This window comes from Lepidochelys olivacea, assembly GCF_965140295.1.
Source record: "Lepidochelys olivacea isolate rLepOli2 genome assembly, chromosome: 18".
NCBI lineage: Eukaryota > Metazoa > Chordata > Testudines > Cheloniidae > Lepidochelys > Lepidochelys olivacea.
The window spans coordinates 22,374,953-22,389,423 of NC_140428.1; the positions used below are offsets into that span (position 1 = coordinate 22,374,953).

At 48.4% G+C, this 14,471-nt stretch overlaps 1 protein-coding gene across 1 annotated transcript in view; it reads left to right on the forward strand.

Moving 5' to 3' along the window:
- TTLL10 (tubulin tyrosine ligase like 10) overlaps positions 1-14,471 on the forward strand; it is an 85,637-nt gene that overhangs the window by 67,662 nt on the left and 3,504 nt on the right. Inside the window, exons 11-13 of the mRNA XM_084652070.1 lie at positions 995-1,166; positions 6,166-6,306; positions 8,042-8,158. Coding sequence (XP_084508196.1) covers positions 995-1,166; positions 6,166-6,306; positions 8,042-8,158 — 430 coding nt within the window. The remainder of the gene's footprint in view (positions 1-994; positions 1,167-6,165; positions 6,307-8,041; positions 8,159-14,471) is intronic.

Genomic DNA, 14,471 nt, shown 5'->3' on the forward strand with positions numbered 1-14,471 from the left:
AGTGTTGTCTGTTATAGAAAATGACTTTCTATAGTTGCCCCCTTAACTTTTTTAACCAACCTGCTCTATTTACAAGTTAAAAGATAGGTGTTTTTCTAACTGCCTACCTCGCAAACTCAACCTCACAGCTAAAAGTCTAGAGGGTTTCTTTCTAGCTCAAATCTGGTCAGCCTACTTGACAAGTCTGTTGATGACGCATGAGCTAGAAAAGAATCTAGGTCACTCGCACTGTCGTGGCACAACACAGTCGAGAGGTGTTAAAGTGCTAATATACTTTAGTCCGTAAAGTCAGCAGCTCTGATATGACTCTGAATACACACGCAAGCCATAGATCTGATGAGTGAAATGATGCCACTTTAACATGGTTGCTTTTCAGAGCAGAACTACACTTTAAGGGACAGAGAGAGACAAGGTGGGTGAGGTGGTATGTTTTATAGAACTGACTTCTGTTGGTCGAAAGCTTGTCTCTCTCACCAACAGAATTTAGTTGGTCCAACCAAAGATATTACCTCACCCACCTTGTCTCTTTAATATTCTGGGGCTGACATGGCTACAACTATACTGCATACTTTAAGACACATCGTTATTTACACACAGAGGGACCCGCATCTGCCCTCCTCACTCAAACCGCTCTCGCATTTGACTCCACTGGGAGTTTTGCCTGAGCGCGGATGATTAGATCGGGCCAAAATGTCAACAGAGGTGAGGAGAAGGGAAATATAGGACAAGAAAGTAGCCGTTTAGTGGGTCATTTGGTTTTGTTCATCAGCTTTCAGCTTCTGTTAAACTTAATCTTTTTGGGTAGCCTCTCCCTCCCATTGATCTAAATCCGTACTTATGGAGTAAAGTGATCAGAGGCTGATCCTGTGTCAACTGAAATCAACGGCAATGCTCCTAGTGACTTCCAAGGGCACAGGAGTGAGCCATTAACTCCCCATGCTACAGCCCTTCATGTCCTTTCTTGATGTCACATCTTGCACTTTCACTCTGGCAGGTATATCGAAAAGCCTCTGCTCCTAGAGGGGAAGAAGTTTGATGTCCGTTCTTACCTCCTCATTGCCTGCACGGTGCCTTACGTAGTATTTTTCGGCCATGGCTATGTCCGACTTACCTGCACCCACTACGATGCCACTTCTGATGACCTCACTGCTCATCTGACCAATCAGGTAAGCTGAAAATATATCCATCTTTCCACCCTCTGTGATCTGATTGGATGGTGCCAGGAGGTCCCCTTTGTGCCCATAGACCAGTAAAATGATGGACTAGAGATGTCACTATTAGCAAGTGGGGAAGTTGATTTAGGTGCATTCTGGGAGGCAGTTCTGACAGAGATGGGACTCCCAAAAGCAGGGTGCCTTGAGAGGCTACTGATGTGGTTCATGAGTATGTGACCCTTGCACTTTGGCTGGTATGGGAGTGATTGGATCAGGATCCCAAATGTATTATGGCCAAATGGACAGTGTACTGGATTTGGATTCTGTTCTCTGCCACTGATCTGCTGTGTGATCTTAGGTGAGACAGTTCCCCTCTCTGGGTCTCTTTTCCCTTAGTTTGTCTTGCGTACGCAGATCGTAAGGTCTTTGGGACAGAGACAATATATCCCTTGACGGATCTGGGGCCTCGGTCGCTGGTGCTACCATAATTCAAATAAATAATAATCATGCAGCATGCAAACATGTCTTTAATAAAGCATGCCTCTTGCTAGCTCTTGGAATTAAACCTTGATCTTTGCCAGCTTTGCTACCTCCAAGTGAGACCCTTGCACTGGGCCCTGTTATCTGCCAAACGCCCAGCCCACCCTCTCTCCCGCTAGTAACAGCCCCTAAGGGGGGCAGAAGCTTCCTGTGAATGGGGAGGCAGAGGGAGAGGAGGGGGAACAAGGCAAGCTACCGAGACTCTTGGGGAAGGGGAGGAATCAGATCCAGGCTGTGAAGGGGCATCCCGGTAGGTCCTACGGCCATTCCTATGGCATTTCGAGAGCAGCTGATGCCCAGTACCCTGTGTTCCCCCGCCCTTCTTGGTGATTGGCACCCTGACCTCTGCCCAGGTTTTGGTGCCCTCTCCTGTCTCCCACCTGCCCTGGCGGTTGGGGCACTTACTGCCCATCCCCCCAGGGTGTCTGTGCAAGGACCCATGGCAGCTAGAAGGCGGGACCTGGGCTGGGCCAGGGAGTTCTACTTGCTCCCCGGTGGCTGGCCTAGTCTCACGTGCTGTGGTGGCTGCTCCAGTCCCTCCTCCAGGTCTTGCTCTCCTCTGCCCCCGCTTCCCTCCCATGCTTGAGGGGCCCAAAATACAGCTGGATGCTGCTCAAACCCCCACAATGTATTGTGAGGGTGCAAACCAGTGGGTGGGGTGGAGACAACACACCTGCCCACCCCCCCCAGTTCCACGGCCCCATGCGATCCCCCTGCTCAACATATACCAAGCAGGGGACCAAAGTCCACCAGAGGTTTTGCGTCACACGAGGCCCACATCAGCTAGGGCTGACCCCTGCGGTAGAGAATAAATGGGCACTTAGGAAAGAAACCACAGGGAAGAAAAGCGTTTCGCCTGTAATGCATGTGCTCCCTCCAGTGGAATGGTGTGTTCAGGCGAGCCTGGGAGATCTCCCCACCTGGCTCTTCGGCTTTGTTTCTTGCAGGAGTTTTATTGTTATTGCAGAAGGGTAGCTCAGGACACGTATTATAGCCACTTTCTGCAATATATGCTGTTATCAACTTGTTTTCCTGGAACAGAGTTGTTTGCTCAGCTCGAGGGCTGTGCACAGGGGATTTCAAGTGCTCAGGTGAGACCCTCTGGCACAACCGACATCAAACAAGGGACAGGTGTTTATTAGCAGAGCATAAATTACCTAGAAACCTGTCGGGAAGAGGGGGAAAGGTAACTCACCTGAGCAGCTGGCAACGTGGAGGACTTTTTTTCAAACTACACTTGATTCTGTCCTTCCTCCCCCGTGCCAGGAAGGCAGCCATTTTTCTCTTGTATGTTTCAAATGTCAAGCAGAACCATTTTCCACAGCGCACCTCTACGAAAACGCCCTGCAGTTGGATAACAAGGTAGCTTGCTCCCCTTGCTGCAGGGAACTTTGCTTTGCTAAACACCAGCACTGTTTTGGCTTAAATGCACAATCATCTCTAGCTTGACACAGAAAGTATAGTGTCAAAGCTTTGTTCCAAATGTATTTATCTGTAAATCTACACAGAGCCGATGACTAATTTGGCATCCTGTTTCAACGATTAATTAATTATTAATTCTTATTGTATGTGTTGTTTGTATTACCCTAGTACCTAGGAGCCATAGTAATGGACTGGGACCCCACTGTGCCAGGCACTGTACAAACACAGAACAAAAAGCCAGTCCCTCTCTCAAAGAGCCTACAGTCTATGGATGGGACAAATTCATATCTGATTTCAGTCCATTGAAGTACATGAACCAACATTAGCACATTTGGTCCACTTTTGTTTGCAGATGGACTCAAACCAAAACCCTGATTCATGTTTGAAATTCTGGCCCAGATCCCAATTTTGCTGCTGGTGCCTGTCTTAGTTTTGGATTTTACCTTCCTCTAATCCCAGCTAAGGACACATCTGGGGGAGCCGAGGTCTTGCACCTAGGACAAACGCTCCCTTTCTCCCACGCCACCTCATTAATACACCCCTACCAGCCAGTCAGTGGCTTTCCGTCCCACGAGTCAGGCAACAGCTCATCAACAGAGAGGGGCTGATTTTGTTTCACAAGCAAGCACAAGGGAATGTGAAAATGGATCCTGAAACCTTGGAAAGAAAGCTACTGTTGTGTCTGTTCCCATCGACAACCCTTCCCCCCCCCGCCCTTTTTTTTAAGAGCTTTGCCATGTTTTATAAACCAGCTTTTAAAGGGTCTCTCAGCCCAAATCAAATTTGTAGTTATTGAGCCAGACCCTCGGCTGGTGTAAACCAGTGGACCCCATGGAAATGATTGGAGCGCCACTGATTTACACCAACTGAGGATTTGTCCCATTATTTTTTACAAACTTGTCTTTCTCCTTTAGGCTGACCAGACAGCAAGTGTGAAAAATCGGGACAGAGGATGGGGGGGTAATAGGAGCCTATATAAGAAAAAGCCCCAAATATTGGGACTGTCCCTATAAAATCGGGACATCTGGTCACCCTATTTTCCTTTGACAAGGTGAAGTTTGTTCCATCCAGGGCTGGTCCTTGTGAGGCGCTGCTGAGGGTGCTCAGCACCTCACAGGATCAGGCCCTCTGTTTTCAAGGGGCACGTGCTGGCAGGAGCCAGTATGCACTTATCTTATGAGGACAGGTGGGAGTGGGAAGACAAAGGCTCAACAAGTGATAGGCCTCATTTGCCTCCTGCCCCGGCCAGGGGACAGTGATTTAAACTGAAACCAGGATGAGACGCAGACAGCGCCACTAATCAGAAGTTTTGCAGCTTAGCAGCAATTGCATGGCAGATATGTTTGCAATCCTGCCCAGCTGTTGCATAAGGAGAGGGGATTTATCTCTCACTGGCGAATGCAAACACCCAGGGCTTGATAAGGCTCCACCTTACCCAAGGATTAATGAGACAGCGGAATTGAGACTTCTTCTCCCTGATTTCCTCTAGAGATACACACATGTGCATGTTTCCCAGGCGCTCTCTCTCTCTCGCAGCTTCCCTTCCCAGCAGAGAGACACTCTCCGGAAGTGGGTTTATTCCTGGTTGTGTGGGGGAGTATTACACTGGCTGGGAGCATGGCCTCGTCCTGCCTGTCGCATGGCGAGCCGGGGGGCTGTGTGTTCACAAAGAGAAATGCCTTCCTAAAAATGCCTGACGCTGCTTTAACACAGTTGCTGGGTAATGGGGGCTGCTGTAAGCATGCATCACAGGCTGCCTGCCCCTAAAGTGATATCATCTAGGCAGCAGCCAGTGGAACGGGAAGGAAAAGGATAATATAGAGCAGGGCACTGGGAGTCTGGACTCCCAGTCCCAGGGTCTGATTCTCAGTGAGTCCATTCCAGGCCTTGGGCAGGGAATGGGGAGGGGGGTTAATGTAGTTTTAAGCCACCTTTGGGGCATTCTCTATGTTCTGGGGCCATACAGGGGCCTGCCCCCCGATGAGGCTGTTTCTCATGGGTCTGCATGAGGCCCTGGGAAGCCGAGAATAGCTGCAGTACAGTGCCATGGTCCCAGCGGGCCTCCAATCCAACCCTTAGTCCCGGGGCTGCAAGCAGGGCTGGGGTGGAGCACTGGGGGGGACTGGGGAGAGGCTTGTGTAGCGAGCGTTCTCAGGGGGATGTTTATGCCCACTTCAAGCAGCATCACGGGGCTTTAATGCAACTGAGAATCAGGCCTCTGGACTCTGTTCCCAGCTCCATCACTGACTCGCTGTGTGTCACTTCACCTCCAGGCTGGGAAGCAAATGGACTTTCATGCTTGGCTATGAGGCGCTTTCTAGCAGGTCCTCTGTGCACTGCGACTGCTAGCTAAGACTCTGGGTGGGCTCAGACTATCTTTGTGTCCACACTGCACCCCTAGTTCTGATTGCATCCGGGCTGCCTGAAACTTGTGCATTCAGGGATTGATCCTTCGAGGCACTGAGCACCCTTAACACCCACTGACTTCAATGGACATTGAGGGTACTCAGCACCTCACAGGAGGACTTAGTAACATTCTGCAGGATCAAGCGTTAGGACTCTAGGTCTGATCTCACCCACCCTCATATTTCCCATGGTGTCAGTGAGCTCACTCATCTTAGCAATTCAAGGGGCTGACCTGCACCCTGGCCTCCAAGAGGCCAATGGGAATTGTGGGTACCCAGCACCTTCCCGAGCAGGGTCCCAAAACAAAACATGAAGTAAACAAGTCTGGAACTTCCAGCTGGGAATTCTGACATGGGAGCCAGAGCCCTAAAGCCATCAGAGCTAAACCCTCTGAGCAAGGGTGCTTGGGAAGAACAGACTGGCCACAACTCCTAGCCCAGAGCGTTCCTTCTGCAGTTCTCACTTGGATCCGCTTGTTTTCCCATCTCTTGGGCCAGGTGGCAACTCAGAACCTATGGTTTGAGTCTGGTTTCCTTATGACCATTCCTCTCTTCCCCTCCCCATTCCTCATTGCAGGGAGGGGGAAATCTAAGCCTTTTAACTAACCATCCCTTCGCTTTCTCCATCCGCCCTTCCCCCCCAGTACATGCAGAAGAAAAACCCCCTGTACAGTCAGCTGAAGGAGGAGACGGTGTGGCGGATGGAGCGCTTTAACAGCTACGTTAATGATAAATTCAGGCAAGCCAAGGGCCTCCCCAAGGACTGGGTCTTCACCGTGTTCACTGTGAGTGTATGGGGAGCCTATGTGCGTGCGCGGTGTTAATTAGGATTCCTGGAACAGGAGGGAGGGCAAATCTGCTTGCTTCTCAGATGCCTGAGGGGAAACAGAGGGGCATCAAGTAGGGGAAGGTATTGGCAACACCATAGTAACCGTTTACCAGCAGATGCTGAATGCGGCAGCATTTTACTGTTAAAAACCACCCTAAAAATGTGCATCAGAATCTACTGGAGTCTTTCATCTTGTTCATGTCAATGTAGGTTTTATTTTTACATCACACTTTGAGGTGACTTGTCATGAAAGAGGGCGATGGGCAGCAATTACCTGGAGCAGTGCTCTCGTGTTATCCATGCTTTCAATCCAATGCCACGGTTCTACAGTGAAAAGTCAAGGGGCGTCAAAGAGATGTGTAGATTGACAGGACTCAAGCCGAAGTGTGACTGCACTTTTGAAGGCCTTTGTATAAGCCCATTCATTTATGGCCTGATCCCAATCACATACACTCTGTTCTTGCAGTGGGATGCTCAGATTGTGGCTGGATAACCCCTCCTGTCATGAAGAGTGGAGCAGACCTAAAAGGCTTGATTTCCACCCCGCACTCCCATCTTGCACAGGCCAAGAGGGGAAGAAAGTTAGGGACGGAGTCTCTGGGGCCATCCAGTTCATCAGCCTGACCCTGATGATGCAGTAAGGTTCCACGCAGCTTGAAACATACGCTGTGGATGGAAATGAAGGGAGCAGAGCTCAGAAAGGACAAGGGCTGTTAAGCTTTGTTGTGGTTCTGCTGTTGTTTAAAACGACACCCAAAGGAAATTAAATGCTAAAAACATTAAGATAGCATTAGGTTTTTCACTCAAACCTTAGGGAACCAGCTAGGAAGCAACTCGGACTAAGTTTGCCAAAAGTTTCACTACGGTTCTGAAATCTTTCCACCAGCCTGGGTTCAGGTTATTGGACAGAAACCATAAAACACAATCATTTCAGCTCAAAACCAAGCAAAACCTGGCAGTGTCTGCTCCATTTTGCCCTATGTTTTTGGCTTCCTGAACCCGCACCTCAGAGCACAAAACTCAGGGAGTCTGTGAATCGTCAATTGCCACTTTTGTCCCCAAGTCTGGTTGTCCCTTTTAGAAGAGTAAATGAAGAAGTATTTCTCGGAAGTTTGTAAACACTTGTTCTGAGTGAGAAGCCAGGCTCAGTTCCATGGTGCAGTCAGTGTGATAGCACCATGGAGTAGCTAGGTTCAAAAGAAGCCCTCAAGGAGGAAGTCAGAGAGATGGGTGAAGGTTGAATATTATGCAAGGACCCCTTTTATCTGGTAAGCAGTATTTTTCCTCAAGCTTCCTACCAGAGAAGGTGTACAGTGGGTGGCTGTCTGCTTGAAGATGGGAAGGCTTGTGAGGAAGTGTTGTTCACAAGCCAACAGGGTCCAGGGGTCTTATGATCTCAGCTGGAATGGCTCCAGTGTCTGCCTAATATGAGAAAATCCACACTGGAGATAGTGGGTGTCTCTGGAAAAAACACTTACATGGGAAAATCCTGCCCTGAGTTGTGGATTTTGTGCCCCATTTCACATGTGATTTGGCTCTCAAATCCTCTCATTTTACAAACCTGGGAAACCATCTCTATAGTGACAGGGAAGGGTAAAGTTTGCTGGGCCGGTTGGTTGCATCGCGACTAAGATGCTGTGCTCCTGTGTGTTTGGACTGACCCTAAGAGGCCGTTATCGTGTGTCTTTCAGAAGAGAATGCAGCAGATCATGTTGCAATGCTTCCTGGCTGTCAAATCCAAGCTGGAATGTAAACTGGGCTACTTTGATCTCATTGGCTGTGATTTCTTGATTGACGAAGACTTTAAGGTATTTAGCAAAATCTTGTTCCCTTCATGCATGCAGCCGCTTCTGAGAAGGAAGAAGCCAAATGTTTAACAGCGCAGAGCAGCCCTTCCATAAGAGTTTAGGGTGGGAAGTGAATACTTTATCCAGTTAAAACTGTGATTGGAATTTGGGCAGGAATGTGGATTTAATAGCGAAAAATATCAAGGGATCTTTAGTGACCAGAAGCCCCCGGTCTCAATTTTACATCGCCTCTGAAAGATGGCGGGCCGGATACTCAGCTTGTATAAGTCAATGCATCTGCCTTGACTTCAAAGGAACTATCCTGATTTACACCAGCTGAGTATCTAGCATTGAAACTCCAACAACACAGAGACCCTTTCAAGGCTATGCTGGGGCACTGGCTCGTTACTGATCATCAAATTACCAGCAGAACTTTCTAGATGTTCCTTGTAGGTTTTTCATCCATGTACTGATCCATCCCAATCCAACTTAGCTTGTGAGAACTGATAGAATCACAGAATAAAACGGTAAATTGGGAAGTACAGACAGAGAAAGAAAGCTAGAAGAGAGGGGAAGGACTGGCTACAACCATCACGTTGCCTCAAAGCCCTATAGAACCACCTGGCCTGGACACAACAGAAAGCTATCTGGTTTACTTTGCTTTTGTAGACCTGTTGCTAATGTAGAAGCTAACTCAAACATATTCCAGCAAACCCTACTACAGAATGGCAGTCATGTATGCAGCACAGGGCATGGTGCCCACACAATAGTGTCCTTTGTGCAGGAAATCTATGGCAAGAGAGAGTTAATGGCAAAGACACAGAAACTGGCACGTCTCAAATTTCAGTGACAACTGTCTTTTTGCAATGTTGGCATGCAAAGCCCTGGCTGTGTAAACCTGATATAGAAAGGGAGATCCAATGTCACTCTAGTCTGGCAATCCCTCTGTGGTTAATTAAAAGCGTTAGCTCCACTTCAGTGAAAACATGGCCCCTGGAGACTATTACGTCTCTTATGTATTTTGTATATGGACGGATAAACAGATCGGTTACTTTAGAATGGTTTGATCTATAACCGTGGTGGGGATTTCAGTGCTGAGAAACTGGAGACCCAGCAGTGCTGAGCAGGTTTGGAAGTCTGTTAAAATGAGGAAAGGGAGTAAAGCAGGACTATATGTCTGTATTTGTGTATTGCAGGCTATTCCTTGTTCTCTTGTCCTGTAGGGAGACAATGAACCTGATTCTCTGTTCATGTACACCACTGTCAATTAGAAAAAACTTCACTGAAGTCAGTGGAGATACCTCAGGGTAGAACTGGTAGAAGAGAGAGGAGACTCAGGACCAGTGCCTTTAACCCAGTGTTAATGGTCTGTTGAAGTTTGTACGAATACCATGGTTGCTGGGGTGATTGGGTAGTTCCTGGCTGGGCTTCCTGTTGTGTAGGGATCTGCACCCATAAGACACAATGGGCCTGGTTCTCCTCTTCGCCATACACCAGAGACTTCAGTGGCATCTGATTCACATCAGAGTAAATGAGGTGCCTGAATGTGCGGTGTTCTGCCCCAGAGCAGGGCTCCCCTTCTAAAGGGGCAAGGCTGTGATGTTCAAGTTTCTCATGTTCCAAGGGCCCACAGGCACTGGAGTGGCTGTAAAAGGGGGTGGAGGGACAGGCTGGAGGGCTTGGTAGTGGCAGGCATCACCTTGGAGTTCTGTTATGTCTTCAGCTCCAGTCCAGGATGAAAGGGATTGAAAGGTGTTGCCACCTGATGGATTTCCAGTGGCCGAGATGATACAAACCGGGGTGTGTGTATGTGTGTCTTTAGGACAGTGCAGCGTGTCCCCTTGGTTGTCAGGCTAAGCTGGGAAGCCAAGGGCTAACCGGGTCGCACGGATGGAGCTGTTCCCTCACACCAGGAACTCCCTCCGGAATGAGGAATGTAGGTGGGACAGGGGGAAGCTTGCATCAACGATGCTTGTGCTGAGGTGTGCTATAGATCCAGGTGGTCTCCCCCAGAGCCGAGCATCCAGCGCCAAACTCACATACACACAGTTAAAGGAGTGAATTGACGGGAGGGAAAGTGCTGGTAGAAAGGGCTAATATTAGCTTTCTCCCATCTATGTCCTTCCTTCCTCCTTGTTCCAAATGCCTAGACACCCCTGAATCAGTCCCCAGTAGGGCTCCAGGGTCCTGCATTTGGCTGGCGCAGTCTTTGAAAGGCATTTCTGTCCCAGAGCATGGTCTGCAGCACATTGGTTGCAGCGTGCATGCAAACAGGGCCCGTGGAAAGGACCCACAACCCCTCTGCAGCACCGACCACTCTTGTCTCAGCCGCAAGGAGGAGGGCATGGGGGCACAGTGCTTGTTGAGCACAGCTGTTCTGCCTCCTCAAGTAGTTTTGCCAAGACCCAGGGCTTAGGGGGAGTTCATTTAAATGGTCTCCAGTCAGGGAAGCAGTTGACAGGAAGGATTGCATCAGCCAGGCAGAAGGGCTGCTCTCCTCAAGGGCCGCTGAGGCGTGTGGCTCTTTTAGTAGCAATAAAGGGATTCAGCCAGCCAGCCACGGGAGAGCAGACTCCAGCTTCGCCTGCCAATTTGTGAAAGCCAAACACGTTGGGGATAAAGGGCCAAAATCACCCCTGCGGTGAGCAGGTGCAGTTCCATTCATTTCAATGGTACTGCTGCCCACTCGCTCCTGGGATCGTTGGGTCCTTGGAGTGGTGCTCCAGAGAGATAGATGGTTCCAGGCCAATTTCAGGAGCTCAGGATAAAACCTGCTTTACAGCTTCCGTCTTCAGGGGTGGGGGGAATCTGCCAGCTAACTTTGTGACCTTTGGCAGCACTAATTGGTTCCCTTGTGGGGAGTTCAGCAGAGACTGAAGGCCCCTCTCAATACTCCAGTGCGCTCAGGATTTCAGCCTCATCCACAGTGTAACATGAGACCAGGCCTCTTTAGTATTATTATTAATCAGCTGCAGTGCGGTGATTGTGCATCAGGACCCCATCACGGCGAGGTGCTGTACAAACATGGACCAAAAAGATAGTCCCTGCCCCACAGAGCTCTGGGCTTGGGACCAGACTCAGAACCAGCCCTGCAAAGCTGCTTCTGAACTGGGGATTCACATGCAAAATAAGCACAAATCTCTGCCCCCCCAGGACCGCAAAGGGATGAAGGAGTTTGTGTCTGAGGTTGCAGCTGTAGCCGGTATCTTCTTAATTAGTTATGGAGGCTAAATCTTTTAAATGTTACTTTCCTGGCAAGAACGCACGCTCCAAGGTAACCCACACAGATCACTCTGTGAGTGTTAGTGTGTATAAGCACATGCATTCCCCCACCCCGCACGGTGTATGCATTGATGGAACCATATTTACTCCACAACTCGTTTCAAAGGCAACACAAGAGACAACACAGAGCAAGCTCAGGGGGGCGCCAAGAGCAGCAGAATAACCACTACCCCTTGTAGCTTTTGTAAGCGCTGCCTTTCCTTGACAAAGCCACTGGCTAAAAGATGCAACATGGCAGGAGTTTTACGTGCCACGGGAAATCTAAACTGCCTGAGGGAGAGTAAATGGCATCACCCAACAGGTATGCCCTGCAGAGACTAGAGAACAGGACTGGAGGAAAACAGTATGGAAGCACAAATTCCCTTGTTTATGTCCAGAGAGTAAAAAGATAATTTGGTTATTTTATTTTTAAGCATTACCTTTGTTTGGTGTTGGGATTTTGCTTCTTCTGCAGTTCATAGGATTAAATAGTTCTTTAGATCTTCAAGGCACTGTATCAACATTAACTAATTCATCTTCACAACACCCTTCCTAGGTTGGTAAGTTGCAGTGTTCCTATTTTGTACATAAGGAAACAGACACAGAAGTCAGAAAGTTAAACTAACAAACACCCCCTTCCCACCCACCACCCATCCAGGCACCAAAACAAATACCCAGATTTTCAAACAAGCTGAGCACAGGGGGTGCTAGGCCCGTTTGAAAATCTCAGTGGAGGTGGGGTCTGTTGGGGGCCGAGTGCATCTGAACATCTGACCCTTATTTAGGTGGCTAAATGCAAGCTGAGCTTTTTTGAAAATCTGTCCCCGAGAGGCCAAGGGTGTGTAGGCCCCTGAAAATGCAGCTAGGCGTCTAATGGGATTCTCAAGAGCACCTAGCGCTAGCTCACATCGATTTCAATGGGAATTAGGCGCCTACGTTGCTTAGGTGCATTTGAAAAGCCCACTAGGCACCTATTTACATCTTTAGGCACCTAAAAATCCCTTTGCAAAACTGGCCCTAAATGAGTTGTCCAGAACCACAAAGAAAACCAGTTTCAGAGAGAGGCAGAACTCAGAAACTCATGGATTCTGGCCAAGCACTCAGACCCCCACCTGGCTTTTCTTATGAACAAGCTAAGTTGAGGCACCATTAGAACAAAACAAAAGGGAATAATGCAGCTTTCACTCCAGTTCTATACATCTCAAAGGTCTTAAAGCTATGGGACAAATAACGGAGGCCTGGTTTGGATCTCATTGGCGCTGGCGAAGAGCAGGAGTATTTCCACTGAAGTCAGTAGAGTGTGACACTTGGTGTGCGTGAGAATAAACCCATGTATATCATAGGTTGCGAACAGGTGCATCAAATGCAGCCGTAATTACATGCCCAGCAATAAATTCCATGTGGGCTTGAATATTAGAGTCCACTGGGAGATGGGACACCAGCACTATCCCCTATTATTTTCAGAGACCCCCAAATAAATCTTTACTTTCCACTTGGCCAGCTGCTACAATTAAGCAGTGCACAAAGGACCACACAGTTTATGGGACGTCACTTCGCAAGGTCAAAATTCTTGGGGAAAAGAATCAAACTCTCACCCAAACTTGCATTTCTTCTGAGCCCCAAAGCTCAGACCCCTGAAGCAGTAGGAGTTGTGGGTGCAGAAGGAACACAGACTCGGGTCCTTTGGTAGCTGTTATCTGCAAAGTAACACGGAACAAATTCTAGCCACAGGCGCTCAGAGGCTACAATGATGAGAGCTGTATATGAACCCGAACAGAACAGAAAAAAGATTAAGTAGCTGATAATAAAAGGTATTTGTCAAATGCTGACTGTATCTAGTGCCATTTAAAGAACGAATGAAGGCATGGGCCCAGCCTTGAGGAGCTTGCAGTTTATCAGCCACCTTTCATAGGTTAAAAAGCCAGGAGAGGAGGGATGGTCCAGTGGTTATGGACTCAGGAGCCCAGGGTTCAATTCACTGATCTGTAGAGGTTTGGTTTCCTGCCTGACCTTAGGAAAGTCATTTTGTCTCTCTGTCCATCTGCAAAGCGGGAATAAAAGTACATCCCTACATCACAGGGTTGTTGTGAGGATGAATACATTGAAAACATATGAGAGACTCAGAAGCTATACCAGTGGTTCTCAACTTATTTTCCATTGTGGGTCATACAGGCAGCTCTCTCTGTGTTAGGTGGGCCGCATCCACACAATATATATACTGCCTGTATGGCCCTGAGGATGTTACATGGGCCGCAGCTGTGTGCTGATTGGGCCACAAGCAGCCCACAGGCCACGGGTTGAGAACTACTGAGCTATACTGATGCGGGCCATATAAGATAGGTAGCATGGACAGCTTTGCTCCTTCTGTTTGTCTGTTTCACTTGAAAGCATGAAAGGGAAACAAGAAACTAATCCAGACATTTCATAGAATGATAGACTATCGGGGTTGGAAGGGACCTCAGAAGGTCATCTAGTCCAACCCCCTGCTAAAGCAGGACCAATCCCCAATTTTTGCCCCATCCCTAAATGGCCCCCTCTAGGATTGAACTCACAACCCTGGGTTTAGTAGGCCAGTGCTCAAACCACTGAGCTATCCCTCCCCCCCTGTAAAGGTTCATCTGTCAGTACAAAATCTTATGATCTTGTATTTGCGGGGCGCTGAGCAAAGTTTTCAAAGATGGGAAAAAATATTTGCCAGAAGCTATCAATGGAGTTTCAGTGCCCTCTTGTGGTACCAGTAAAACATTTCCATTTCAATGAGAGCTGGCTTTGCTTTCGTTTCTACTCTTCTGAAGGAGACAATCCACATTTCAAAGCCCCTTTTGTGTCTTTTCATTTTCCAGAACAAACTGAGAATTCAGAGTTTTATTTTTCCTCTCAGTAAAAGAGGGGGAGAGGTGAAGGTAAAATTACGGCATCAACCCTGCCTAATTCAAGTGATTTATTTCTAGGGGAAGGCAGGAACACTTATTGAGGAAGACACACTGGCTGCTTCTAATGATGGGCTCTTTCTCCACAGCATTTCAACAACAGAGCACTAGGCAGTCCTAGGAAAACGACGTGCGTAAGCACC